General features: G+C 37.9%; 1 protein-coding gene and 1 pseudogene across 1 annotated transcript; both read right to left on the bottom strand.

The window, feature by feature from the left end:
• Positions 1 to 16,302: 16,302 nt before the first annotated feature.
• On the bottom strand, positions 16,303 to 26,086 carry LOC116907435 (C-C chemokine receptor type 3). Its single transcript, XM_032910405.1, has 2 exons — positions 25,890 to 26,086; positions 16,303 to 17,690 (listed from the first exon to the last, which is right to left on the bottom strand). The coding sequence occupies exon 2, from the start codon at positions 17,677 to 17,679 to the stop codon at positions 16,600 to 16,602; it is 1,080 nt and encodes a 359-aa protein (XP_032766296.1). The 5' UTR covers positions 17,680 to 17,690; positions 25,890 to 26,086; the 3' UTR covers positions 16,303 to 16,599.
• LOC116908277 lies at positions 19,567 to 20,601 on the bottom strand (annotated as a pseudogene).
• Positions 26,087 to 26,121: the final 35 nt, after the last annotated feature.

Raw genomic sequence — 26,121 nt, 5'->3', positions numbered from 1 at the left:
GCTACTGATTTATTTGAGTTAATTTTATACCAAGCTATTTGCTGAAGGTGTTTATCAGGTTTAATAGTTCTCTGGTGGAACTTTTGGGATCACTTAAATATACTATCATATCATCTGCAAATAGTGATATTTTGACTTCTTCCTTTCCAATCTGTATTCCTTTGATCTCTTTTGTTGTCTGATTGCTCTGGCTAGGACTTCAAGAACTATATTGAATAAGTAGGGAGAGAGTGGGCAGCCTTGTCCAGTCCCTGATTTTAGTAGGATTGCTTCAAGTTTCTCTCCATTTAGTTTAATGTTAGCGACTGGTTTGCTGTATATAGCTTTTACTGTGTTTAGGTATCGGCCTTGGATTACTATTCTTTCCAGGTCTTTTATCATGAAGGGGTGTTGAATTTTGTCAAATGTTTTCTCAGCATCTAATGAAATGATCATGTGTTTTTATCTTTCAGTTTGTTTATATAATGGATTACATTGATGGTTTTCTGTATATTAAACCATCCCTGCATGCCTGGGATGAAGCCTACTTGATCATGGTGGATGACTGTTTTGATGTGCTCTTGGATTCGTTTTGCCAGAATTTTATTGAGTATTTTTGTGTCGATATTCATAAGGGAAATTGGTCTGAAGTTCTCTTTCTTTGTTGGGTCTTTGTGTGGTTTAGGTATCAGAGTAATTGGGGCTTCATAGAAGGAATTCGGTAGCGTGCCATCTGTTTCAATTTTGTGGCATAGTCTGGATAGTATTGGTATGAGGTCTTCTATTTGTTCCCATCCTTTTTCTGAAATGTCAGTTTCCACTGGACTTCATGGTGATCCCATGTTGGTCATTGCAACCAATGAGTAAAAGAAAAATTTGCCAATATAACTCATTCACAGCAATGAAAAAATTAAAAAGTTCCAAAACAGTATTTCGAGAAGCAGGAATACTCATCTGTGCAAGCAGTAAGAATTTCAGACATCTCCATCACTCATATAATATTCCCCCTTTCTTTTGGCTACTTTTTCTCTGGGTGGCATCTTTGGAAAAATGTCCCAATCTGCCATTCTTCAACAATCTATGTATATAGGACTACATTAGTTTCCACTACTCTTGCTTTTGGATCTTCTTATATAAGGGTATCTTACTTCCTAAATTATTAAATATACTTTCCCAAAACCATGCCCTTCCTGTTAAGGAATTGATGGAACTTGGTGGCACCCTCCATTTTCAATTAAGTAGTACTTTTTAGGTTCACTTATAGAAGCATTTTCACTTGGACACTATACTTAAACAAGTAAAATCCAGGGATGTTTGGGCAGGAAGACAGTGGATTGTTAGTTATAAACCCAAGTTGGTCAACCCCTGCGTCCCCTTTCCAATCCTACCTCAAAACTCCCAATCTGTGCTTCCCAATGCAGAGACCAGATCATCTCAACCTTTAAGATCTTGTTTCAGAGGGCAATTGGCTAAACATTTGTGTAATTTTTAAAAATAGACTATTGACATTTCAGACATAGAGAAAAAATTGTAATAGCAATGTGCCATCAGGTTTCTAGAAAGACTTTGTGAAACATATATAGGCCTTGAATTAAATACACAGCTGCTGCTTTCTTTTTCCTGTTTTAATTCTTTGTAAGTCATAACATACAAAATAACAGATTTTTTTTTAGCAAGTATCTAGTTTAGAAATTGTTTATGTAGGAATTCGGCACCATGTAAAATGGGATTGAGAGATAGTACAAAGCAGGCAAAAGAATATATTCGAAAGCCTCTGGTTTGGGCTTCACTGACCTTGCCTTTCAGAAAACCAAAGCGCCATATGCTTACATCAGTAACTCTGAGACTCTTTAACTCTTGTGATATCAGGGGCTTTGAGATTGTGAAGGCTGTAATGATATCAATAAGTAAAACAGAAGAGAGGGCTTATTATAACAATGAATGGACAATTCCAAATAACACTGAACATTTAAATGTAACATAAGTGAAAATCGCCCTTTGATCTTCACATGTTGAATATCTGTTAGTCATTAAACTTTAAGTATATATTGAAACCAGCAAGGTGAAATGTTGCAATGATAATGATAATGTTAATTTTATATATGTAATGTTTATACATGTATAATGTTTATAAATGTATATTTATATATATAATGTTTTTCAAGTGGTAAAATAACTAGAAATAAGTTAAAAGTTAAGATAGAAAATACTTTTAAAAAAGAACACATGGTAGAGTTCTTGCCTAGCATACTTGAAGCCCCCAGTTTGATTGCCACTATAGTAAAATAAATATATAAGAATATAAAAACAGTACAGTAATACTATGTATAAAGAGGAAAGGTGTCAGAGAAAAGGAAACCTTACATATTTTTATGTCACTAATCAAACCTAGAAACAAGATATTTCATGGAATATTTTACAGACACAATCCTTGCTTTCAAATGACAACTGATTACAGGAGCTAAAATTCCACTGAAAATTCTACCAAAAACATTGCCAAAGTTCCCAATAATCTTCAGAAGATGAATTTTGAGATGTGTCCAGGCTATGAATTATAGGTTCAACAATCCATGTAGAAAACATTTGACTCGAAGTCGTGATGCATAGAGTGATTACTAAAATGCTGAGTGTGCCTATTTCCTGTCACGCACCTGATATTTAGATATTCAAAGACAACTGGTATCTCTTTGTGCTATCTATGTGACAGCATGCTGTGATAACACCAGTTCTACAATGCTCTGGCATCTCTGCTGGTGGTAGGACACTTGGGTCTCAAATAGAGAGCAATCAGCATAGAGAGTCTGAAGCAAAACAACAAAAGAAAATATTCCGTGGTTGCCTATTAGGAAATACACGATGAGGTTGTGAATAATGGAGGGGTCTCAAAGGTGCAATGTTTTGTTCATATCCTTCATCTGTGTTATCAGAAGGTGAGAAGAACTCAGCAGAATGTGGAAGAACCATTAGTTGTAAGCAAAAATGTAATTGTGCACTGTGCTCTTGACTATTCTTTCTCTTTCTAACTTTTATTATAGCATTTTTCAAAGCTTATTGTTGGATTTCACATGGATGGTTAAAATTTGTATCAACCTGACTCATGATTTTTTAAAGAATATACCTTTTAAAGAATTATTTATTTATTTTATATATGTGTGTCTACTGTCAATGTCTTCAGACACAGCAGAAGGGGGCATCAGATCTCATCACAGATGGCTGTGAGCCACCATGTAGTTGATGAGAATTGAACTCAGGACTTCTGAAAGAGCAGGCAGTGCTCTTAACCACTGAAACAGATCTGCAGCTCCATACTCCATAGATTTTTAGTTGGAATCATCCTAAATAATCTATGAACTGTGCTTTGTGTCATAAATCTAGCACTTAGGTGGTTGAAGTAGGCCAGCCTGGTCTATGGTAAGATCCTCCCTAATAATGATTTTCTGTTTAGAAAGAAAGAATTCTTATTTAGAGTAAGTGAAAATAGCTATATTTCTTCACCATACTTTTCTGGTTGATTTATTAATTATATATTTCATGCGTCTCATTGTTTTATAGTTTGTGGTAAATGATGCAATGTTAACAAAATAGTGAAACTGCTTAATGAACATTTATCCAGAACTCTCAAATGAATATTGTAGCATCTATGGTGTTAGGAAGACCATTAGATCCAAACAAATAGTAATGGTAAACTTCACAGAAAATGATATCAGCATAGTGGTACTTTCTGACCACCAGTAGGTAGTTGTGAGAATATGGCCCAATTGCTGGAACTGCTGAAGAGGCCATCCTGACAGCCTATGTTTATGACTCCAAAGTGTTATGGATAGCCCACCATTTTCTCTGTTGTGAGGCATACATGAAAGGAAATCTGAAAGACACATAGAATTTGGGGCCTTTTACCAAAAATAATAAAAGTAACAATAAAGTCAACCACATTGCTACTGGTCAGTTATTAGATTCAAGGATTGAGAACAAACTTTACTCAAAAGTGTGTCTGGAAACCTAAGTGCATGGAAGTGTGTTAGACTCCTAGTGGGTTGGGTTCCCAAGAAGGCACATGCAATGGAAGCTTGTCCCCAGAATCCGTCAGGGTCTATAATCCTCAGGTAGCAAAGATAAAGGGCAGAGAAAGAAAGCAAGAAAGGAAAACAGTCTAGAGATGCACCTTGTAAGATGTCTCCAGATTTACTAAGAAGCAATGAGATGCTCCTCAGGACCTAGAGGTGGGTGGAGAATACACATGTCTTCATAAGCTCTTGCCCACTCTTAAGAAAAGCTTTGTCTCACTAAGTAGCAAGTCCCCAGCAAGACCAGCTCTATGAGTAAAAAGAGTTGAGGAGAAGTCCTGGGACAGGCCGTAAGAGGCAGGAACCAGGTCTAGGCTGGGCATCTTTGAACCTCATCTGTGTGAGGCTTACTGGATCCCAGTGGAGAGGACAGCAGTTGGACATGGTGCCATAACATGTCCAAAAAAACACCTCTAAAAATACCCTGAAACCCAATAGGGTTGCATCATCACATGTGATGCTATCTTTAATTCCAGGAGCTGAAGAACAGAGAAGCTGCTAACTTAGCCGATGATCACAGGTGATAAAGTATAATAACCTGGTGACAGCATCACCATGAACACATACCTCAGATGATACAGGAAACACCAAACCTATACTCCCAACCAACCTCATCTGGAAACAAGCAACTCTTAAGCACCCTTTACTTGCCAAAGAGTGACCACAGGAACTGTAGACATCAAAGGTAAAACACAAACAAACCACCTGATCACAGCAGAGTGTTGTGATCATTTGGCATTGGATCATTCGTCATTTGTATCACCTGGGTAGTGAACTGTCCTATAATTTAGTATTGTTTTAATAACCTAATGGCACTTTGCTGACTACACTGAATAGGGATTATTCTTTTTTATTTCTTTAGGGCTTGCTTATCCTTTGTTCTGGTTTGCCCATCTCTTAACTTCCAGGGTGCTGTATACAGTACAGAATTCCACTTGTAATACCATTCTCTCCTTCTTTTATTTCCCTTTTGCTTTTGTTCCCTGCTCTGATAACATAACATTTTAAAGTTTTTCTTTATAAGAAAGAAATTAGAGACAGTTCTTCTTCACCTGCCCACTCCTCTAGGCAGCAATTCCCCTGTCTGTCCACTGCTGTTCTAGTGCTTGCCAAATGTGGTAAGTGATAGTGAGGTTCATTTTAACCAGTACGTATTGACTTCCTGCCAATGATGAGCTTAGAGTTAAGCACATCACACTTCCTACCCTTCCCCACATCCTCTCAATATTTGACGGTTTCTGGTTAATCACTAATTTTAGTTCATGCTATTGCAATCACATAAATATCAAGCTCGTTTGACTTGCTGTTTCATGTGCATTAATGGGGGACTTTCCCTCACATTTGATTAGCTTCTATTTTTATATCTGCTACGGATTTTCTAAATTTCTTCAGTTTAATCTATCATAGACCAAATAATAATCTTTCAAAATGCTCAAAATTCCCAGGCCCTTGTTTTCCCTGACGTTAGTTGCTCAGAGACGTTGGATGCCCCTTTGCCATTCTTCTGTGTGGAAAACAAAATAACAACAGTAACAAAAGAGCACAACCTCTGTTCTGCTGAAATGTGTATTTTGTCTCTTCCCAAGAAAATGTAAACTGGAGGTAAAAATTTAAATCCCTACAATTCTAAATATGTCCATATTCTGTCCATAACATATCTAATAATTTGGCTCTAACAGTAACACTGACATGCCAACATCCTTTACCATCCAAAGTGCTGTTGAAAATCCAACAATACACCTCTGGTCTCTTCTCCTAATATCTGTCTTTTTCTTTAACCACTCCTATCTGTTCTGAGGGAGCTAGCTCTACGTTCATTTATCTTGCAAGGCATCTGGTACCTGTTCATTATAGAGACCCTTGATTATGTCATGTTCTGGAAACTTTCTCTGAATCACTCCTCCTACTTCTTTGTGATAACATCCTTGCCAAAACTATTTTTAGTGTTTTCAAGCCTCTTAGTCAAAAATTTTAAACCATCTAATTTTATGACCACTATTTTTTTCCTTATCTCCCAGTGGACATTCTTCTAAAATTGACAATATTGCACAATAATTAAGACATAGGCTCTGGTGCCAGATCCTAGCTTCAAATTCCATTGCATGCCTCCAGGTAGGTGGAATAATGCTATGCTCCCTTCTACAAGAAAGAATTATTAGGCTGTTCCTAGACTTCAGAGAAACTATTTGACTATGTATGGAACCACCAGATTACCATAACATTCAATTGTTTGTTATGAACTGACAACTTTCTGACTTACTTTACCAAAAAAATGGTGCAGTTGCTGGTCTGTCTGTGTACTGGACACTATGTGAAGATCTTTAGCCAGAGCAGCTAAAGAGCTGTGCTCTCTAAAGGGAAGAGGGAGTTGATCTAGGCAAGCTGCTAAGTCTCTTCTGTGGGTGCCACAGATGCCTGGGGAAGTGACTGCAGTAGGCTTGAGCAGCTTCCAGTGACAAGGGAGAGAATTTCTCTCCCCCAAAGTATTACAGCTCTATATGACAGATGCTCTCAGATGGTCTTTACTGAAATACGTTGTGAATGCTTTATTCCCTGTGGAGAGGGTCTTATATATATTTTGGGGAGTGGTGGGGTCTAAAGGTAGATGCTTTCTACTGTCTTGGTCTGAGATGTTAGGGATGACTTCTCTGCATGTGGAAGGGCTTTGGATGCTGCCCCTATGTGACTGATAATGATAGTCCTCTCCATGGGGTGTCATGGTCATGTGTTCCAGGACAGGAACCTGGTCAGGAGTAGATGAAACTCCCACCATCCTCAGTTTTTGTCTAGTGATACAGTTTCACTTGCCCCATAAGCAGTCAAACACCACAAACTCATAGAGGAAAATGATACATGAAGAATTGAATCCATAAAGCTTTATGAAGGCACCATGGCAGACCATTCATACCAGCTTTAGCTTGATCCCAATATCCTGCCACCCTCAGGTTTGTATGCACACAGGAATGGTCTGCCTAAGGATGTACTCATTCTTGCCTACCCCAAGAGCTTTGCTTTTTGACTTTTCTACCTCTTATATATTATCATTCATAGCCCTCAAGAACAATAAAAATCAAAGAAGTGTGTTGTTCTAAGCCATTTTGCATACACACTGTTATGCAGCCATAGATTACCTGTACTATCCCATCTCCACCTCCAGTCCTTAGCTTTGAAGAGATTGTCTTCTAAGGACCTATATCATCAGACTTTATGATCTTCCCTAAAACAGGAGGCTTGTATTCACCACATTCCTACTTCTCAGATTCACTCAGTACAGTTCTGATGACAATATGACCCATTGCAGTGTCCCATTAGAAATTGAGATAGTGGTCCCTGTAGATCAGAATGAAGCAAATCATCTAGTAATATCCTAGTCCTGCCCCAAGACAGCAAGTGTTCTCCAGAGCTGTGGATGTAGCCTGATAATAAAAAAAAATTGCCTAAAAGGACACTGTGGTTAGGACAAAACGGCAACCAACAGATTGGGAAAAGATCTTTACCAATCCTACAACAGATAGAGGCCTTATATCCAAAATATACAAAGAACTCAAAAAGTTAGACCGCAGGGAGACAAATAACCCTATTAAAAAATGGGGTTCAGAGCTAAACAAAGAATTCACAGCTGAGGAATGCCAAATGGCTGAGAAACACCTAAAGAAATGTTCAACATCTTTAGTCATCAGGGAAATGCAAATCAAAACAACCCTGAGATTTCACCTCACACCAGTGAGAATGGCTAAGATCAAAAACTCAGGTGACAGCAAATGCTGGCGAGGATGCGGAGAAAGAGGAACACTCCTCCATTGTTGGTGGGGTTGCAGACTGGTACAACCATTCTGGAAATCAGTCTGGAGGTTCCTCAGAAAATTGGACATTGAACTGCCTGAGGATCCAGCTATACCTCTCTTGGGCATATACCCAAAAGATGCCCCAACATATAAAAAAGACACGTGCTCCACTATGTTCATCGCAGCCTTATTTATAATAGCCAGAAGCTGGAAAGAACCAGATGCCCTTCAACAGAGGAATGGATACAGAAAATGTGGTACATCTACACAATGGAATATTACTCAGCTATCAAAAACAACGACTTTTATGAAATTAATGAGGCAAATGGTTGGAACTGGAAAATATCATCCTGAGTGAGCTAACCCAATCACAGAAAGACATACATGGTATGCACTCATTGATAAGTGGCTATTAGCCCAAATGCTTGAATTACCCTAGATGCCTAGAACAAATGAAACTCAAGACGGATGATCAAAATGTGAATGCTTCACTCCTTCTTTAAAAGGGGAACAAGAATACCCTTGGCAGGGAGAGAGAGGCAAAGATTAAAACAGAGACTAAAGGGACACCCATTCAGAGCCTGCCCCACATGTGGCCCATATATATACAGCCACCCAATTAGACAAGATGGATGAAGCAAAGAAGTGCAGAAGTGTAGATCGCTCCTGAGAGACACAGCCAGAATACAGCAAATACAGAGGCGAATGCCAGCAGCAAACCACTGAACTGAGAATAGGACCCCCATTGAAGGAATCAGAGAAAGAACTGGAAGAGCTTGAAGGGCTGAGACCCCATATGTACAACAATGCCAAGCAACCAGAGCTTCCAGGGACTAAGCCACTACCTAAAAGACTATACATGGACTGACCCTGGACTCTGACCTCATAGGTAGCAATGAATATCCTAGTAAGAGCACCAGTGGAAGGGAAGCCCTGGGTCCTGTTAAGACTGAACCCCAGTGAACTAGACTGTTGGGAGGGCGGCAATGGGGGGAGGGTGGGGAGGGAGCACCCATAAAGAAGGGGGGGGGGGGGGGGGGAGGGGGGGGGGGGGGGGGGGGGGAAACCCCAAAAGGAAGGGGGGGGGGGGAGGGGGATGTTTGCCCGGAAACAGGGAAAGGGAATAACACTCGAAATGTATATAAGAAATATTCAAGTTAACAAAAAAAAAATTGCCTAGCATGTGCAAGGACCTGAATTCAGGGAAATTACAGTTGGAAAGGGAGGAAAGGAAGGAGAGAGAAAAAAGGAAGAAAGGAAGGGATGGAGAAAGGAAAGGAGGAAGGAAAAAAGGAAAGAAAAAGAAAGAAAGGAAAAAACAAGAAAAATCTGCCCCAGTAGTGCAAAACAAGCTTCTTCTTCAGGTGGCCTTCTACATATACCCAATGCATAAAATTGAACAAAACAAACAAACAGATAAATAAAGGAATTTCCTGAATAAAGGGCAACAAACTCCAACCTCTTAAGGACTTTTATGAGGATATACACTTCCCCTTCACTAATACCTCATCTACAGTTTCTTTCTCATCATAATTACAGAGTCCAGTAATAATAATAGAAACAACCTGGCTTGAAATTCTGAAATATTTACTGTCTGACATGTTAAAAAAAAGTTTGCCGGCACTCATTTAGATTAATATGTATGCACCAAATATAACTATAATGACATACTTCATCAAGAAAAGCAACGTAAACAAGCCTACAGTTAAGTCACCATTGGATTCAGTCACACTATCCACTGTTCTCTGAGAGTAAGAATCATCAGACCAGTTCTCTTGTTTCAGTTTGACTTGTTTGCCTTAACAGTCACATTTGACAATTAAATGGAAGTATGGTGGGAATCAACGTATGTATGTCTTTCTTGTCTGCAATAAGACACTAATATTTTCTGTTTTCCTTACAGGGAAAAGTAGTGGGTTGTTTTCTGCATTGTCTTTCAAATAGCCCCCTCCTAATCCTTTCTCTCCTAAATAATCTCTATACTGAAGCAGTGTAGAAGACATCCATTATCACACTGCACTTGAAGGCTGGTGAAACATAAGGTAAGCTCAAAGTCAGGTTCAGTTTACAGTGGTATAAATTTCCATCAAAACTCTATTTCTTCGCTCCCAAGAATGACAGCCCTGAGACTGATCAAATGATTTCCCACATCCTTTGGACACCTGGCATCCAGTCAGCTCTCACAATTTTGGTTGTATCCTTTTAATGTTAAGCTTTAATTAAAATACAAAATAATGGGCTTCAATATGAGACTATTGTCTCAGCCCTCCCTTGTCCTTCATCTACCTAGTAACCCTGGTCTTGATACACACACACACACACACACACACACACACACACACACACTCACACACACACACTCACACAGAGAGAGAGAGAGAGAGACAGAGAGACAGACACAGAGTCACAGAGAGTTACATGAGAGAGTATGTGTGTGTTAAATTAACATATTGTGTAAGAGAAAACATGCAATATTTTGTCTTTCCTTATCCCATTACCTTCTCTTGTTCTCCCCTTCCTCCTTCCTTTAAACCTGTTCCTTCCCTGTCATAGTTTCCAGACTACTTTCATGTCCTATATGTGCATATATTTATATAGTATATATTATATTTGAATCTAGATTCTGCCTATGAGAGAAAACATGGGATTTTTTTGTTTACCTTAAACATGTTTTACTTAACATGATGCTCCATCCATTTTCCTGAAAAGAGTAAAATGCCATTCTACTTTTTACCAGAGTAAAAAGTGGTTTCATTGTGCATAGAAACCAACTTTTTTTTAATCTGTTAAACTGTTGGAAACTGCAACTCGAGTCCACTTCTATGTGTTTAATCTCTTTCAGAGTCCCCTAGATAGACATAGAACTTGACCAGACTGCTGTAGAGCTGCCTGTTTGCTTTCAGGGCCTCATGGAGTTGACTCCATCATTCATGAGTCTTTCTGACATCAGCACCCAAATGCTGTCTTCCATTTCCTGAAATTTCTTGACCCTGAGTTACCATTCACAATCCATTTATGTTCCATATCATGTCATAAAATAGTTGTGTATTATTTTTTGCCACCCAATCAATTCCTTCTCTTTGAGAGAACTTTTTATCATTTTATCAACTGTAAAAGATAAAGTATGGGGACTGGAGAGATGGCTCAATGGTTAAGAGCACTGACTGCTCTTCCAGAGGTCCTGAGTTCAATTCCCAGCAGTCACATGGTGGTTCACAATTATCTGTAATGGGATCTGATGCCCTCTGAAGGTGTGTCTGGAGATAGCAACAGTGTACTTATATAACTAAAAATAAATTTATAAAAGGAATAAAGTATAAGAAAAAAAAACATATTATCCCTATCCTAATTACCTCAAGGAGCTCCTGGTCTTTCATATCCATCTTGTATGACCAGCATTGGACCAGACTTGTATGATCTCCACAACAATTCTTTTAAGTGGCCTACTTTAGAGCAAGATGGGATCATCACCATTGGATCAAACAGGTCCTGGATATCTGGGATGCCTAGTGATGTCACGACATTTGTGATGAGCCAGGAACACACCACACAGCCACAAGGTAATAGACAGAGTGCCCTTGCTTCTAGACCTTTTCCCTGAAGACATAACTTCACACTTACCATATTTTTTCTTTTATAACAAATTTCCTTCCTATGTTTAATGTTGTCTCCTTGTGCCACCTGAATCCCAGCAGGAAACAATTGGCATCCTCAAATTGGGCAATTTGAGGAGAGTTTACAAGAAGATAGCAGGGAAATGGGAAAATACCTTACTTTGAGGTACTGTATTGAGTGGCTCAAAAGGTGTAAAGTTAGAAGGAGCTCTTTACACAAGAAATATGACTATAGAATTGAGTAATAAATTTTCCTTGTGTCTCTATCCACTTCCAGTTTCTCTGGTCCAAGTTGGTCATAGTGTCAGATTTCAGAATATGAATTGGGCCATGTCCATTAGAGGTTACAACCACTGTATATTACAAAGTCTCATGCATACACTGGCAAGTCCAGGCTCGATCCATCCTCAAGCAGCAGAAAATAGAATGAGAATAGGTTTCATGGTCTTGTCTTACACTTTCATAGGTCTTGAGCTATAACCAGCCTTACCAATGTAAGGAAAGTAGATATTGACCTAGATAATAAGAATTTTCTGCATGCTACCACTATTTCCTGTTGTCACTACATCATACAGCTCCTGGGGATACACATAGCACCTCCTAATGCTTTGTGTTGTAATATCATCAAAAGCCCACCTTCCCTGGTACATGATCACACTCTGCATGGCCTTGGCAAGGTATGGTCGTTGGTCAGTGCCCTCTAGTGTTACCATCTTTTACTGCAGCTCTAGTGAAAGACGGTGAGAAGGAAAGAACTTGATCTGAGAAAGGTTGGAATCTATTTGTTAGCATCTCTAATTGAGCTTCTGAATTGCTTTGTCTTCTTCATTTGAGACCCCCAGCTCACCTGACTCCGGCCTTTTTTGTCCATACATCAGTCTGACTATTTGTCCTTTCTTCAGTCCCTTACCTCCCCTGTCAGGTCAGTTCCTGGAGCTGTGCTAGACGTAACACTCATGTTTGTGCTTATACACATGTATTAAATCATGGGATATATTTTCCCTTTGTTCCATTTCTTAGCCAGGCCCTGGGTCTCTACTCCCTATTAAAGTACTACTGATTGTTCTACTTGATCTCAGAGAGCTAGAGTTTGGACGCTAGGATTTGAATCAACAGAACTCACAGGGTATAAACTTTACATGGATGCCTCACTGTCCCTTTAACTTCAACTGGAGACTGTTCTTCTACAGATCTAAAAGAATATTTAGGCAGTCCTATAACTTTTTGTCATCACATTGAGATGAAGAAGTCCCATGACTATCTGAAATCACAAAAGAATTTCAACTTTTGAGAAAGGCTCCAGGGTATGCAATTTTGTTTCCTTGAGACTTGGCTGAGAACATGGTAAGCACTAAGTAAATAAATATCTGTTGAGCAAAAGAATAAATGATAAGTTAGCAAGCGAATATAAGGTCAATGACACCCTAAATATCCCTTACTAAACAATGAGGAGTATGTCTGGTCTGATTGCTGATGAGGGTGATGCATCTTTACCACTCTTCTTTCCCTTTCTTACTACAATCTTCTTTACAGAACTTCCCTGTCAGTCTCTCCTCCTCATCATCCTCCTCATCCTCTTATTCCTCCTCCTCTTCCTCCTCTCTGATTATGTAACAAAGTCTGAGTCTACTTGGGATATGAGGAGCCTAAGGATGTTCTCCCCCAATTCCTTCATTATCCAGTAGAAGACTTTGGGACTAAAAGAAGTGAAATAAGTTGTTCCAGGTCAGAGAGTAAATTTATAGCAGGACACTTCTAATGTCATTAGGACTCCTAGACCTTAACATACAAATGGAAACATAGCATTTTATATTCTAGTGCAATTCTAAGACTTTATTTTTAATAAGAAATGTGTTTCCATGACTCAAAATCCAAAAGATGCAAACACTCTTTCTGTTCTTTAGCCAACTATTTTTCTTATAGCTAGCCACTGGCAATGGTTTCCTATGTTTCCTATAGGAGAATGACATGTACACATGTTCATCTGAAAGTGTGTGTGTACACACATGGGGATGTGTGTATGTGTCCCAAAGTCTATATGTTAACAGCTTGGTTCCCAGAATGGGACTACTGAAAGGCAGATATTTAGGAAGTTGAGTTAGTGGAATATCTTTTAGTCAGTGAACAATTGTTTCCTGGGACCCTGTTATTTTCTTAGATCAAAGTGTAAATGGTTTTCCCCAACACATGCTCTCCACTGTTACCAGAGGCCCAAAATTTAGACCTGTTGAGTTTTCTCCTGGAATTTTCAGATGTATAATCTCAATTTAATTTACCTCTTCTCTTTATAAATTACTGCAGATTTCACTGTAGCAATGCAAAGCTGACCAATATACTAATTTTTTCCAGACAGATTTCTTTTAGTGCTTCAATTCTTTCTTCATGCTGTCCCTTGGTCATATTCTCCTTGGCATGTTTCTTACACCTGTTACCACATGCTAATCTTATCTTTCTTCCATTATTCACCCACTTCCTAATTTACCACCTTGGGTAGTTAAAGGGCCTCTAGACCATCTTCTATGTATGGCTATATCTTCTTAATGCGTAGGATTGAGTGTCTTATCTCCCTGAACTCTTCAATAGACATTTTTGCCTTCTTAATAAAGCTTGAGATCTTTTGATTGAAATTCATGACCCATCCTGATTGTCCATCCCATATTTCTTTCCAACTATGGTGTTACCTTACTCTCTACCCATTGACTTGGGCAAATCCTTTCTCTTTTTTTTTCAATAATTTATTTTTTTTATTCACTTTACATCCTGACCACAGTCCTACTCTTTCCTTTCCTCCCATTCCCACTCTTACAAATTCTTTCTTCCATTGCCTCTTCCCCTTCTCTCCAGAGAAGGGGAACCCCTTTGCATTGAATTCCTTTGTTTCTTTCTTTATCCGGTTTGACTGAGGTCTTATGAGGACAAGGTTCATGGTTTGTTTGTTTTTTTTTCTTACAAGTTGCACGTTGGATTCCTCACTTAACCCAAGGCAGTGTTTTTATATCCCCTTCCTGAAACTTAACAGGCAGGTGTTAGATGAGCAGCTGGTGGATTTATGTCACATTGTCTACAACTTCTCTAGAAAATGACAAATTGTTGCCCTAACTTATCTTAAACAAATATGTATTCACCTCAGATAAGAACCAAATTATAAACCAAAGCAATGAGTCCACCATAGTTCAACTTAGCAAACCAATGAGTTTATTGATTGAAGGGATACTTAAAAGAGTGAGTTACCCTCAATAAACTGTCCCATCACAAAATTTCATCCTATCATGGATAATGACCTCAGGAAAACACAATCATGGAGTCACATTTTCAAGTAACTCTTCTATTCTTATATAGCTTTATCATCACCCAAGATCATGTGCAAGTTGGGGCAGGAGAGAGTAATGATTGGAATATAAAATGAGGTCACAAGTACCATGACCCTAGATTTCTTTCTACTATTGAGTATCAGTAGCTCCAATAGCATCACTACTGACTAACCTACCTCTACATTGTTCTGTTCAAATAATTGTCATGGTTACTAGACCAAAGCAATCTCTACTTCAAAACAACTACAAGATGACCATGTTAAACCCAGAAGAAAAGTGCCATGTTACAAATACAAATTAAGTAAAAGCTTAGAAGCTACATCCCTAAGAAGCTATAATTAGGGGGAAGAAAAGGAATGAGAGAAAGGGACGTGAGCCATATCCACTCCATTTTTTCCTCATTCACCTTTGTGTCTTTCACAGCTTCTAGTTAATACATATATATGCAAGAGCACTCAACTGTATAAAACTTATAGACTGATAGAATTGTAAGTTCCTCCTATAGTAATGTTTCAGAGAGACTAGCATATCATATCAGCTGATCATAATGGCATATAACCTTATTATAAACAAGTCTAAAGGGTCCATATATTCCTCCCACAGTGCTTTAAATCCTAAGTTTCAATTATTGAGTCTCTGAAAGCATCACAGTTACAACATAGTTCTAAAAGTGTGATTTTGGGACAAGTATCATGGCCATCACCTTGATGTTGTTGATGCTCAAGTCTCATTTCAAATATAGATCATAAGCTTTGGGGTGGTACTATAAGTGCACATTTGAATTCAGAGAGCACCTCCTGTGATTTCTAGGGTCTAGAAATAATGTGCCAGAATAATGAACATATAGATGAAATTCATACAGGCAGTTTATTAAGAAAGATAAAAAGATGTTCCTGAGAATAGGAGGTTAATGATCTGAAAAAAGACAGATACCCAAAAGCACTGTATCATATGAATTCTTATAGTGATAAGGGTTATGGGTTATTTGCATAGTGCCAACTTTTTCCTGTGTGATATCATAGACTTTTCTTGTACACGCTCTATGTTATATGAGGACAGGTGAAAAGGGGTTTCCAGTCTTATTTACTTTATTTGTTAATGTTGTCTATCTCCAAACTTCTACTCTTCTCCTATAATATGAGTCATCTGTGCATGTGTCAATACACCCTCCAGGTACTTATGATGTCAAGTCTAGGAAGAATTAATGACAGCACTACACCTGGACTTCTCAACACAGATGGTCCCAGCTTATTTTTCAACATAAAACTGGCATTTAGGAGGACAATATGTTCCTTCCAAGATGCTCTCAGTCACTAATAGGAAATGTGATTTCATTTGACGTTTAAGAAAAATTAAACATAGTATAACATCCAGTCTCCTGCAAAAGCAATAGTCCATATACAAATAATAATTTTTTAAAAGAAGAAGAAAACCATTCATCAAGAAGTTAAAAAAACTACTTATGTTAGGAAATGAAGTAAATGCATTTTGTGAAACATTTTACTGATGTCAAAAATGGCTAAAGTAGAAATGTATTTTTAAACCTTCCTACTTGTCCTGAATGGATTATTTAACATTTAAGTGAATCAAAACATATGTAACTCTTTAGAGAATCAAGAAAAGCTGTCCTTTTCATGTCTGATGAATTATCAACTGGCCAGCACATGGCCTCCAGAAATGACCTTGGGGTACATGAAGATATATTTCGATCATTATGTGTATTTTCAGGTCTTTGAGAGCATCAGAAGTGCCTGGAAAGTACAAATGACTGAACTAGAGGTCGTTATGGTTGACTTAATGTGTTTGCCTCCAGTCCATAGAATGAGGGGCAGTTTTCTCTGCCCAACTAAAACACCACAGAGATTTCTTGCTCCCCAGTTGATGGGGAGACAGAGCTTGTTCTTTCCAGTTTCTCGCCAGGAAGAAACGAAATATATTTTCTCAGGTAGATTGCCACATTTCTGTGGAAAAAGAGCCGAAGGTGTTTCCGGAACCTCTCACCAACAAAGGCATAGATTATTGGATTGATACAGCAGTGGGTGTGGGTAATCACCTCAGTCACTTGCATGGCCAGGTCCAGGTGTATGCTCTGCTCACAGCTGGTCTCCAAAAATGTGCTGTGGAAAGCAGACAGAAGAAGAACCAGGTTGTATGGAGTCCAAAAAATAAAAAAGACTATCATGACAACAAAAATAAGCTGGATGGCCTTGTGTTTTTTTTTATTGGGGCATCTAAGCAGAGTTTTAATGATTCCTGAGTAGCAGATAACCATAATGAGGAGAGGAAGAGCTAAACCAAAAATGTTCATTCTTAGAGCATGGAAACGCTTCCAGCTGTCTTCTTCGCCCTCTGGGTAGCGAGGACTGCAGGAAAGATCTCCAAAATTGTCTTGGGACTCATGGAAGATAAATTCAGGCAGTGCTGCCAATACTGCAAGACCCCAAGTGATGATGCTGGTGATAGTAGCAAAAGTCACAGTTCGGGCTCGAAGGGCCAGCACAGCATGAACGATAGCCAGGTACCTGTCGATTGTCAGCAGGATGATGAAAAAGATCTCGCTGTACAAGGCCAGGTAATAAAGCCCAGAGATCATTTTACACATGCAGTGGCCAAAACCCCACTCATTCCACAGAACATAATGAATCCAGAATGGGACAGTGAAGAGAAAGAGCAGGTCAGAAATTGCCAAGTTGAGTAGGTAGATATTAGTCATAATTTGCAGCTTCCTGTACTTTATGAGGATCAACACAACCATCATGTTGCCCAGGAGGCCGACAATGAACACCAGGGAGTACAGTGGAGGCAGGAGCCATGACCCCAGCTCTCTGATGCTGACTTTTTCACAGGGTGGTGCCCACTCATATTCATAGGGTGTGGTCTCAAAGGTTTCAACAACAGTCTTGAGTTCCTCTTCGTTGGATGCCATTTTACTTGTCTCTATGATAGAAAAAACAAACAAAGAAACAATTAACCATGTGAAACATACCACTTGATTATTCATTAAGAGACCCAAGTTAGAATTTGTTTAGTACAAATTTCAAAAGATATATCTTAAATGCTCTGAGTAGGGGTCAGAAAATAACTCTATAGCTCTCAAAGTCATCATGATTCATAATAGAAAAGGAAACAGAAATGCTGTAGGTGGTGGTAAAGCATAGGACTATTAATTTCTGACAGTATTTGAAGGAGGAAATTCAAAGTTTTGAACTGAAGAGCAAAAAGAATGATAATTATATGATCCATGCATGATATGTAATTATTATCACTAATGCATACTTTAAGGCATTTGGAAATTCTATTTTATATACGATGAGTTTCAAATCATAATTGTCATATAAATGTCTGGTACTAGTAATGATAACCACTTCTCTTAGGCCTTTTCACAAACATGCCCAAAATACTTAATGGGGACACTGATGCTTATTGTGACAGTAATTTATCTGAAATTCTCTAATAAGTAGGTTAAAGTTTAGTAGAGTTTTAATTTACATCTATATACAATCTGCTTGTCAGTAATTTAAATATAAACATTATGAATACAGCTATTGATGATTTAGCTATATTATTATTATTATTAAACTTTGAAATCAGTATAATTTTAAGCAGCATTTTCTTTTTTGACTCTTCTTTTCTCTGGCTCTTGGTGGTGCTAAGGTAAGCAATGATATCCCAAGAGCTTCTCTTTCATAAGAAACGATGATGAGCTGGAGGGTATGAGAAGTAGATTTTCCAATCTTTATTAGACCAGGAGCTGGAGGACCAGTGTCTGCTTTGCTACGGACTACTGACTCTAGCAGAAAAAGAAGAAAAACAAACAAGGCAGAAATCTCATGAAGGGCAGTAAATTTATATTCTGCTTACTCAGAGAAAGGCCTACTTTCTCCTGGCTAAGAGGAAGGGACAAGTTCGAAGAAATGACTAGGTTGGGTTGGTCACCTAACTTACTCCTCTGAGGATGGTTTGGACAGACGGTCTTTCAATGTCCCTCCTGTTTGCTAGCTGCTCAATTATTTGGCCCCAGATTTACTGATAGCCTTTGAGTCTCCCATTGGCAGATAAGGACACTCATTAGGAAGGCATCTTCCTTCTTTGGGAGTTACCTGGGAGAGTCAAAAGGAAACTGCTATGAAAGCACCTTGTTTTCTCATTTTTCCCTAGCCAGTTGTATCTGTGTTGGAAACCTCAAAGATGGGCTCTTTCAATTCAGAAGGAATAGTATCTGAACTAGTCAAGGTTTGAAATTTCTCCAAATGCCAAGAACACACTGAGAAATTTCAGGGCTAACAGTTTACAGTCTTTTGAAAATGTTGCTTGAATTGTTTAAAACCATAGTTTTGCCATATTCGTTTTAAAGAACATCCCATTTTAGAGTAAAATATTATCTTATAAAATTAATTTATATATTTTTTTACTTTTCAAGTAATTGTTCTCATCAAAAATATATTCTTATGTACATTTTTTAATTTTCTTCTTCATTTATTGATTTTTCTCTGAACTGTATTCTTTTCCTAAATTTAAGTTTTGAAATAATGCTTTAAGAAATCTCCAAAATAAAGACAATCATTTTTTAATAAAAGGACATATTCACAAACTCTAAAAATTGCTTTTCAATCAAAATCACATGTTTTTTGGTGTTTTTTTGTTGTTGTTTGTTTGTTTGTTTGTTTTTAGGAAGCCAAAGAACATCATTTATTCTGGACTCCAATAGAATTCCAATTTCCTTTCATTCATCATCCATGGAATGAGGGCAAACCCTGTGCTGGCCGGGGCCTTGTAGTTCATGGCTCCTTGCTTGCCTGTGCTTTCCTCAGTCTCAAGGCAGGCGAGCTGGGTCAGAGGTAGAGATGGTATCTCTGGAAGGCACCAGAGCTAGGCAGACGCATGGACCCAGGGCAGAAGGAGCAAGAAGTAAAGGACACCGATCACTGTAGTGGGTGCTATTTGCTTTTGGCCACGATCTGAGGTACTGTAGAGCATAGTGAGCAGCATCGCCTTGGGCTGCCTCCCTGCTAGTGGCAGAACCATAACATGCAGCGACCGGCTGGGTGGACAGCTCCACTAGGCACCAGCAGAGCCCACTCAGGCTCAGTTCCTCAATATCCAGATAGCTGACATGGAAAGCCTGCTCTGCAGAGATCACTGAGGACGCTGCAGCAGGCAGAGCCCAAAGACCCTAGAGAACCCACGGAGCAACTGTGAAGGGACAAGATCTTTCTCCCACAGAATTCCGCAAGGAACCCAGGTGCAGCCTGACCCCGGGTTCCTCAGTCCATCCAGGCGGAGCTCACACCAATGGAAAAATGGCTTGGCCTCGGGGCCATCCCCGGTGTCCAGAGGTACTGTGTGCACGCGAAGCAGCATCTTAGCTGCTGCGTTACACTTTGCCAGCTTTTTGGAAGTGTCACTGCCAATCCCAATGAAACACTCCACCCGGCAGACCATAGTGAACTCTTTGTGGTGAGCAGACCCAGACTCCTGGGTCACCATGTACTCTGGCAAAACGCCAGCCTTTTTGCACCACCAGCTCCTGCAGAGCACCAACAGGGTTGCACTCAGACTGCTGAGGAGAGTCAGGGGCCTGCATCTCCATGGGAGAGTTCCTGGTTAGTAAAGCAGATGGAACAGGGGCAGCAGCTTCTGCAGCAACAACAGGAGTGTCCTCAGGCAGTGAAGAGTCAGTGCAGCTGGTGTTGCCAACGGTGACCCAGAAGGTGAAATTAGGTTGATGGGCTTGGCCCTCAGTTTTGGGAAGGTCGTACACGGGCTTCTTTCCTATTCTGGTCCCATACTCCTGAAGAAGGGCTGATAGGGTCTCGCCCGGGTTGACGGACAGCATTTGCTCTATGCTGGGGAGGGGCACAGACCAACATCACACTTCCTCTTTCGGCACCCACATGGCCATTCACTGTCACATTAGACCTAGCCACATTATAGGGTCCATGAATCCCCAGGCAGTACAGCATCCATAGACTGGGTTAAAAGTTATGGTGCAGGAGGGAAGCAAGGTCTGAAGGCAAGTGGAGAAGGTACTGTTCTTAGTTAAGGTGAGGGATCCAGTGCCGTAGTGCTGGTTGAATGTGCATTTCCCCCTGGCACAGTGCAATTCAGGAACCCAGTGCCCACCAAATACACTGAACATAGGGGCATAAAGCCCAGGGCTCCAGTGCAGTCTGGGGATCAAGCCAACCCCAAACGAAAGCTGTACGGTTTCATTTTTTTTTTTAACGTGGAAGTGCTTATATTAAGGAGAATTTTAAATTGTTAGTAATTCCAACAATTAATAAAAATTCAGGAAGAAATCAATTTTAACTTGTGTGCTATATATCTTTAATTTAGCATCAGTCATATTTATTAATAGACCCAAATATATGTTCTTTTGGTAGAATTTATAATTCACATTTAGGAATGATCTTGTATTTTAACTTACTTAAAATAACTTAAATGTTTAATGACTTTGTACTTTAAATTACATAAAAAGTACACTTAAAAATTTCACATTTTAAATTTACCTAGTTTATTTACTTTTAACAACTATTTTAGACTGCATGTATACAATGTCTACATATATCTACAATACATACAATTACATACAAAGTCTACAAAACATGCATACTTTGCATACCAAATATAATCAGTATTTTAACGTATTTCCTTGACAAAGGAGAAATCTGAAAGTTGGTATATTTGATACATGGAAAATAATACACATTGTAAGTTAAACATTTAACAGATAAGTTTAATCCAGACTGGCTTATCACAGCCTTGGCAAAATACATACTAATAATTTTAAGATATCTTTATCTTACATACAAATTTGTCAAATGTACTTATTTATTTAAGTCATTTGAATTAAAGGCTCATTGACCAATTCTAGTTTCTGTGCATGGCACTCACCTACAGCTGCCATGCAAGTAACACAAAGTATAAGCATAACACATATATACATGCAGATGAAAATACATAATACATTTTTTCTGTTTTACATATATTTATACATTATTATTGGATATGTGTGTGTAACTTCATGAGTTTATGTGTACCACGGGTGTACAAGAGCCAAAGAAGGTCAAAAGAAGGGCATCAAGTCCCCTGGAACTAGAGTTACAGGTAGTTGCGACTTGCTACGTGTGTGCTAGGAGCCAAACCCAGGTCTTCTGTAAGGTCATGAAGCATTTTAAATACTGAGCCATATCTCTAGCCCCATAAAATATGGTTTTAAGAAGCTAGAAGATTTTAAAAGTGTTAATGAATTTATCATCTGTCATTTGACTGTTGATCTGATTATTTCCTCCATAACTCTGAGCAATCTTTAATTTTAACTGTGCTCTTTTAAAGGTCTGAAAATAAGCTGAAACAAGATGTAAAATGTATTCACAATGCCAGTACACACTTAAGCATATTTTAAAATGCCTATTCTAAAATACCAATTAAAACATAGTATAGGAACTCTACAAACCACTTACTTAGTTAGTCATCAAATAGCATATGTGGTTCATGTTTGTATGGGCTATACTTTTAAAAAGTAAAATTGCAATTTGTTTGCTTACTTATGTGGTTCTGGTGACTGAATGCAAGGCATTTAGTGACAGGCAAATACCATGACTCAAAGCTACATCCTCAGCCCTGTGCTAGCCTTCTAAAGAAGTGGCAACATAGTAGTTTCTTTACACAGCATCTGTGTGCACACTTGCAGTACACTGTGCTATGATGTTATAAAGGTTGTGGCATCACTGCAACATAGAAATTTTCACGTCCCTCATCATCCTGTGATACCATAGTTGTACATGCTGTCATCTCTGACTAAAAGTCAATGCCAGGCATGACTACATAGTGTAAAACATCCAATCCAAACAAAACCGTCTTCCTTTAAGTAAAGAGTAGCTCTGCCTTTTATTTCTTAAAACAAGATGTAAATCTTCCCTATGAAAGAATATTGTATAGTTGATGATTTTAATATTTTTATCCTCAAGAATGGGAAATTAAGGAAATCTACACAAATTATTGAGTCCTGTGATTATTTGAAAAGTGTGAACAATTATAGATAAATTTTGCTCCCATACAGATAGATATTTGGGTCCATCTATAAACTTGCCCTGTGTTATATTAAAAATTAGAATAGAAAGAAGTATATGCAATGGTAAGTTTCCTCATTTTTCTGGAAAGAAATGTAAAGGTAATGAATTTTTGTTCAATGTTGGGAATGAAATTTAGGGCCTAGAATATGATAAGCAAGGACTCTACCACTGAACTACATTCTTAGCCAAGGTTAGTAAATCTACTTTGTTTTTTTTTTTTAATTAAAATCCCAAGAAATAATAAAGGAAACAGGTTTGCACATGTGTCAGAAAAATAAGGTACATTTTGGGTAGGACAAAGGTAGTTTGAGAATGTACTTTTGTGGAGAAAACTAATCATCTTGTTGTCTTTGAGGTTATTTAAAGATTATTTCCAAATGAGAAGTAAAGAAGTCAAAATTTATATGTACCTAAGTGGAGTTGGGGAGGAAATGAGAAAGCAAGACAGGGACAAGAGGAGACAGGGATAGAGATCAGGTCTCTTAAAGTTGGATGATTTTAGGAAAGTTTATGCCTTAATATCAAAGTCATACTAATGCAAAAGTAGATTTCGGTCTTGTTTTTCTCTCTTTTTTCTGTCCTTTAAAACTATGTCTGTTCTCAAAAAATTTTTTAAAAGGGTTTCCATAGTTCTTATTTATTTTATAAACTTCATTAAAAAGTTAACAAATAAATATCACACTAAAATTATACAGATCTAGAGTCTATACATTTCAACAAACTTCTATGTAGTTAGAATATCTATTCTGAGTTTCTTCTTAAATTTCTTCTTCTTTGTTCTTTAAAAGAACAAAAATTTTAATTTTTGTTGTCTCATGTTGATTTTCTCAAAGTCTTTGATTATTTAAGAAATTTAAATCATTCCTGCTATGAGACAAGTCTTTTTCATTTACATACCTTTGTAGATTTGTTTTGAAATTTCCACTTGTCATTTGAGTTACATGGATGGCTAAATATTGCTTCAGTGGCATCGACCCTATTCAGTCAAACATTCTAAATCTCAAAGTGTAGTCAGTTCTAAAACTCAAGATGTTGAGGAACTTGGCTTCATGAACCTGCCAAGGACTTTTACAAACCTTCTTTCCTGAAGGGCAGAGTTGGTCATTGTCTTTCAATAGCAGGTGTTTCAAATGTAGCAGATAGCTTTAAATATGGGGCTGATATTATTTAGTTGAACAAGATGGTTATGAAAAATATATTTTCATAGGGAAAAATATATGTGCTGGCAAAGTAATGTAATCAGCATGACCAAGCATGACCAGTACATTCAGCTTGCTAAGCCCAAGTTATTCTAGTAAGCATACCAAGAAACACACTGTGTGCCTCTACTAGGTGCTATGTACATTATAATTGACAACACACATGAAATTGTCTTCTGTTACTTACATTAAACACCCTGATCTCATGTGGTTTAAGAAGATTTGAAATATAATTTGTAATAGTGTCAACATATTAGGTAGATCTTCATAATTATTCAATTATCATCTTATTATTAAATGAAGTTGATCCTACTTTGCCCTTTTATAAATAATACAGCTTTAAAACTCTTTTCCTTAAACTATATACCCCAAGACACTTTTTCAAACTCTAATAACATTTCCAAAACTCTTGATGCATTTTGTCAATTTGCTTCTAGGAAATGTATAACAGCAATAAAGTCTTAGCACTGTAGGTGATGTGCCAGCTTTAGAAAACATCCCAAACATGGAAAAGAACTAAAACAAAACAAAAAAAAGTTTACTGGGCCAGTGAGGTGAATATAGAGTTGTCTTACTGTTGTTATTACTATTCTGTTGAGGGGTTTTTGAGGGATTTTTAAACTGTAGTTCTTAGTCACCATATTCTCTCTTCTGTGTGTTGACTGTGCTCTTTACTTAATTTATTCTGCTGAGCATATTTGCTTCTTTCTTGTTGAGTCATAGAGTACTCGTGTTTCTGATTCCAGGAGAAATTACTCAGTGACCGACTTCAGTGTAATCATTACCATCTTTTGAAAGGAGTAATAGGATCCTCCAGCCCAGTGGTTCTCACCCTTTCTATTGCTGCAACCCTTTAAAAATGCTCCTCATGTTGTGGTGACTCCCCAAACATAAAATTATTTCATTGCTACTTCATAACTGTGGTTTTGCTCCTTTTATTAATTGTGGTATAAATATCTAATATCCAGGATAGCTGATATGCCACGACCAAAGGGGTTGTGATCCACAGATTGAGAACAGGTTGGGGCTAGAGCACTTGTAACTGAAGACTACCACCCTCTCTCAAAGCACTCAACAAAACCAGATAACTTCTAACCCCAGCTAAAGTAGGGTTTTTAAAAAATGCTAAATGGAGGGGTTTTTGTTTGTTTTATTTTGTTTTTTTGTCTCTACCCTTTAACAGAGATATATCTACCAAAGGCAAGCCAACCAACCTAATCCAGACAGAGACACCATGGCAATAGTTAATCAATCCATCTGATAGTCTGACTTACAGTTGATTTCTGACATAAACATTAATTATACATTTAAACACACAATTACTTAGTATACACACAAATACATGAATATATTTTTTCATGCTAATATACATATACAATAGCCTATATTTTTATGATGATCTTAAAAGTCAGTATCAAACACTACTAATGTTACACTTTTGGAATGATACTATTCTTCATGGTTTATGATTTATAAGAAGTACAGGCTGGCAACAGATAATGTATCTTGAATAGTTAAAAAGTTCATGTTCAGAATAATACAACTGGCAGCTGTGTCATAGTATAGATGTGAGAACAGATGGATAGGAATGAGGAAAACAAGAAGAAAATGGAAATATATTACAAAATCTTTTCTAATTTTTCTAAGTCTACCTTATGTTACCTTTAAATTACTATACACCAATTCCTTCTTGGAATCAAGAGAGATTCTAGAAGGTATTTCTTCTACCTACATTGACTAATATACCCATTTTTCCTTTCCTAGAATTCTGAAAGCCTACCTGGAAATATCTTCTAAGAAACATCTGTTGAATTTCAATATGTTATTGTCCAAAAGAGAATAAAAAAAAAAAGAAACGATACCTGATGATTTTTGCTAAGTCCTTTATGAGTCCAGTAGTAACTTAGGTCTCACTGCTAATGAAACAGAGATAACATTTGATCACATACACCAGTCAGGTAGTAAACAACATAGCTTCCTGTTTTAAACAGGCTAGCTTCTCAGGTTTTGCAAGTTTTCAGAGAGATACCAACATGTTCTTCCGTTTTGTTATTTACTACACATACTCAGCTTTCAGTTGAGTTATCTATGGAT

This window comes from Rattus rattus, chromosome 8 (genome assembly GCF_011064425.1).
Source record: "Rattus rattus isolate New Zealand chromosome 8, Rrattus_CSIRO_v1, whole genome shotgun sequence".
NCBI classification, from domain to species: Eukaryota; Metazoa; Chordata; class Mammalia; order Rodentia; family Muridae; genus Rattus; species Rattus rattus.
This window is presented reverse-complemented; position numbering and strand designations above follow the sequence as displayed.